The sequence below is a fragment of the Gopherus flavomarginatus genome, chromosome 13 (genome assembly GCF_025201925.1).
Source record: "Gopherus flavomarginatus isolate rGopFla2 chromosome 13, rGopFla2.mat.asm, whole genome shotgun sequence".
Taxonomy (NCBI): domain Eukaryota; kingdom Metazoa; phylum Chordata; order Testudines; family Testudinidae; genus Gopherus; species Gopherus flavomarginatus.
In genome coordinates this window covers 7,328,665-7,333,215 of record NC_066629.1, presented here as the reverse complement: position 1 = coordinate 7,333,215, position 4,551 = coordinate 7,328,665, and the positions used below count along the sequence as shown (strand labels likewise).

General features: G+C 35.4%; 1 protein-coding gene across 1 annotated transcript; it reads left to right on the top strand.

Moving 5' to 3' along the window:
• Nucleotides 1–338: 338 nt before the first annotated feature.
• LOC127033618 (DNA ligase 4-like) lies at nucleotides 339–3,440 on the top strand. The gene has a single exon (XM_050921602.1). The coding sequence runs from the start codon at nucleotides 498–500 to the stop codon at nucleotides 3,021–3,023; it is 2,526 nt and encodes an 841-aa protein (XP_050777559.1). The 5' UTR covers nucleotides 339–497; the 3' UTR covers nucleotides 3,024–3,440.
• The last annotated feature ends 1,111 nt before the right edge of the window (nucleotides 3,441–4,551 follow it).

The following is a 4,551-nucleotide window of genomic DNA, read 5'->3' as shown; positions in this document are numbered from 1 at the left end:
TCCCAGCTGAACTTGATTGACCTGTGGTTGCCTCTCAGTTGATAAGGAGGAGGGCCTTTTAACCTTCTGTTACTGATTCCTACCCCTCCCTTGCAGCTATCTGTCCTGAGTTTATCACAGGTGGTATAGTAATATAGGTGATGATAATAATGGTAGTTAAACTAAGTGTAGCAATATCTACAGATTGTTCTATGCAAAAGTAATTTTTAAAAACCTACCTAATTCTTTTGAGAAATAGGGCAATTTGGTGGTATGTTTTCTTTCACTTGAAATATTTTTGGTTTTTATTATAGTGAAAAAGTGAATCCTGATGTCTTCCTCACCTACTTCACCATCTTCCTTTTGCAGATCTGTGTTCAATTTTAGAACGAATACAGAAATGTAAATCCCGGCCAGAGAAAATCAAGAATTTCAAGGAATTTTTAGATTCATGGAGGAAATTTCATGATGCTCTTCATAAAAAAGAGGAAGATGTCACAGACTCTTTTTATCCAGCAATGCGACTTTTTCTTCCACAATTGGAAAGAGAGAGAATGGCTTATGGAATTAAAGAAACCATGCTTGCGAAGCTCTATATTGAACTGCTCAATTTACCCAAAGAAGGAAAAGATGCCCTAAAACTTTTAAATTATAGAACACCCACTGGCTCCCATGGAGATGCTGGAGACTTTGCAATGATTGCCTATTTTGTATTGAAACCGAGGTGCCCAAAACAAGGCAGACTGACCATACAACAGGTGAATGAGTTCCTGGATTCAGTTGCTCGTAATAATGCTGCCAAAAGGAAGGACCTAGTAAAGAAAAGTCTTCTTCAGTTAATAACTCAGAGCTCAGCACTTGAACAAAAGTGGCTGATCCGGATGATTATAAAGGATCTAAAACTTGGTGTTAGTCAGCAAACCATATTTTCCCTTTTCCATCCTGATGCTGCTGAGTTATACAGTGTCACAACTGACCTGGAGAAGGTTTGCAGACAACTGCATGACCCTTCTGTATCACTCAGTGATGTTTCCATCATGTTGTTTTCTGCCTTTAAACCTATGCTTGCTGCTATTGCTAATGTCCAGCAAATTGAGAAACAAATGAACCGCCGAAGTTTTTACATAGAAACTAAACTAGATGGTGAACGTATGCAGATGCACAAAGATGGAGATGTATACAAGTATTTCTCTCGTAATGGGTTTGAGTATACTCAGCAGTTTGGTGCTTCTCCCCTTGAAGGTTCATTAACTCCATTTATTCATAATGTGTTTAAAAATAGTATACAAAACTGCATTCTTGATGGTGAAATGATGGCCTACAATCCCAATACACAAACTTTTATGCAGAAGGGAAACAAATTTGACAGAAAAAGAATGGTAGATGATCCTGATCTGCAGACATGCTTTTGTGTGTTTGATGTATTAATGGTTAATGATCAGAAGTTGGGTCATGAGATACTAAGCAAAAGAGGTGAGATTCTAAATGAGCTGTTTACACCAATAATAGGCAGAATACACCTAGTGCATAAAACACAGGCTAGCACCAGGAAAGAAGTAGTTGATGCTCTAAATGAAGCAATAGATAACAGAGAAGAAGGAATCATGGTAAAAGATCCTATGTCCATTTACAAGCCAGACAAACGTGGGGAAGGGTGGTTAAAAATCAAACCTGAGTATGTCAATGGGCTCATGGATGAACTAGACCTATTAATTATTGGCGGTTACTGGGGGAAAGGTTTGCGTGGTGGCATGATGTCTCATTTTTTGTGTGCTGTTGCTGAGAGTTCCCCTCCTGGTGAAAAACCATCTGTCTTTTATTCTATTTGTCGTGTTGGTTCTGGTTACACTATGAAGGAGCTATACGATCTTGGTTTGAAATTGGCCAAACACTGGAAGCCTTACCATAAAAGAGATCCTCCTTGTAATATTTTATGTGGAACTGAGAAGCCTGAAGTCTACATAGAGCCTTGTAACTCAGTCATAGTTCAGATTAAGGCAGCAGAGATTGTTACTAGTAATATGTACAAAACTGATTGCACTTTGCGATTCCCTCGAATTGAGGAAATAAGAGAGGACAAAGAGTGGCATGAATGTATGACTTTGGATTTCTTAGAACAGCTCAGAGGTAAAGCATCAGGGAAGTTAGCATCTAAGCACCTTGATATGGGTGATGATGAACCACAAGAAAAGAAACGGAAAACTGTACCAAAGATTACGAAAATAATTGGAATCATGGATCATTTTAAAGCCCCTGATCTTTCCAAAGTAAATAAGATTTCTAATATATTTGAAGATGTTGAATTTTGTGTTATGACTGGAACAGAAAACCATTCAAAATCTGAACTGGAAAGTAAAGTAGCAGAAAGTGGTGGTTATGTGGTACAAAACCCTGGACCAGACACTTACTGTGTTGTTGCAGGAATTAAGAATGTCAGAGTAAAAAATATTATATCTTCCAACAAGCACGATGTTGTGAGAGCAGAGTGGCTTTTACAGTGTTTTGAAATGAAAATGTTCGTACCATGGCAGCCTGCCTTCATGATTCACATGTCTCCAGATACAAAACAACATTTCGCATGTGAGTACGATCGTTATGGTGACAGCTACACAGCAAATACAGATGTGACCCAACTAAAGGAAGTATTCTCAAGAATTAGTAATAAAAATGATGAGAACATGCCTCTGGACATGATTGCTGACTTAGAAGAACATTATTTGTGGAATAGCTCTCCACTCTGTATGTTCAGGCAAAATACCATTTATCTGGACCTTTATGCTGTTGTTAATGACCCCAGTACCAAGACCCATGGAACAATGCTATCAATTAGAGCTTTGGAGCTCCGTTTTCATGGATCAAAAATAGTCTCGCAGCTAAAGGAGAGTGTGTCCCATGTAATTATGGGAGAAGATCATTCCCATGTGAAAGAGATGAAAGCACTTAGGAGAACATTTGAGAAAAAATTTAAAATCCTATCTGAGCTGTGGGTAACAGATTCAATAAAGGAGGGAAAGTTACAGAATGAAAATCCATACCTAATTTAAAGCACGTTTTAACTAGAAGTAAAAGCATTGTAATTAACTTGGTGGACTCAAGATTTGGTGAGGTCTTCCTGCATGTTTCCAGGTATATACCTAACCTATGGTTAAAGAGTAGTTCTAATTTTTATATATTGGAAAAGGAAAGGTAGCATCTCCTGTGCTTGGGAAGGAGGGAAAGACTTCAGGCTACATTACACTGTGGGAGGAAATGTCCAGTGCTAAAGAAATAATTGCATGCTTTGTGTTTTACAAAGATCTCCCATAGGAGATTGTTTTACTTAGCTATGAAGATAATCTTATACCACTGACAAAACTTTGCCTTTATTTAAATACTGGCTATTTTATACCATTTGATCTTTCTGAGGTGTGAGATTAAACTTTTAAATCAATAATATTTAAAGAGAATATGCCGTTGAATAAAGAAATTACAAAAAGCCTCATAAACCAAAGCATTAACACAGTTCAATGTTTTATACAGTTCTACGTTAATCTTTAAATAGTGATAGTACTATATACATTTTAACATTCTGAAGTAGATATTTAACATGTTTGAAAACTTTCGGAAACTATGCTGTATGTAAATTTAGAGAAAGTGAGTTTCATGCATTTTAAGGATTTTTTTTCAATTGTTTAAAACAGATCTGTAGAACTTTCATTAAGTGTTAAACATAACATCAATCATAATTGTATAGTCATAACTATAATTTAAAAAAAAATTGTATATACTCTAAAAGCTGTGAAATTTGTCATCCCTTCATTGTATTGCAACTGTAATTGTTTTTGTACAATTACAAATAGGGGTTGCAAACTGGGTCCTTTAAGTAACACTTCATTTTCAATAAGACTCCTTGTATGAGTGCTACTGTGTGAGTAGACGTAGACCTGGATCCAAAGATTTAGTTGAAGGGTGAATAAAATATCAAAGTAACTTGTATATTGAAAATATACACATATTTAAAAACGTGGGTGACATCCTGGCCCGATAGAAGTCTAAGGCAAATTGCCTATTGACCTCAATGAAGTTAGGATTTCTTCCCTGGTTTCAGCTTACCTTTCTATAAGTGATGATATGAGTTACTTTAAGGTATTCAGTAATGTATAGCATTTTATTTCCAAATACACTTTAGTTTTAATCAAGACTTTGTATTGAATGATTGAAATAAAGATTGATGTTTTTTTTATTCCAGTCTGAAATGTTATTGTAATGGGAAAATATTTCTCTAATGGAGGGAAAAAATATGTGAACCTTTAGTGGCTGATCCTACCCTATTAACGTAAATAAGACTTTAGCCATTAACTTCGATGGAATCATGATCAGGTCACATAATAGTATTTGACCATATGGATTTTTCAAGAACAGTTACATAAATAATTAGGAACATTATATCAAAAACCAAAGAGGAAGAAAGTAAGTTTCTCATTTTTTTGCTTCCTTTTTATTAGTATAAACATGAAGGGCTAACTTTACAAATTATTCTTTAGTTAATTTAATTTTTTAAATAAACATTATAAGAAAAAATGTGTGTTTATA

What these genes read in the sequence shown, in the direction of transcription:
- LOC127033618 (XM_050921602.1), top strand. Translation starts at nt 498, where the DNA reads ATGCGACTTTTTCTTCCACAATTGGAAAGAGAGAGAATGGCTTATGGA.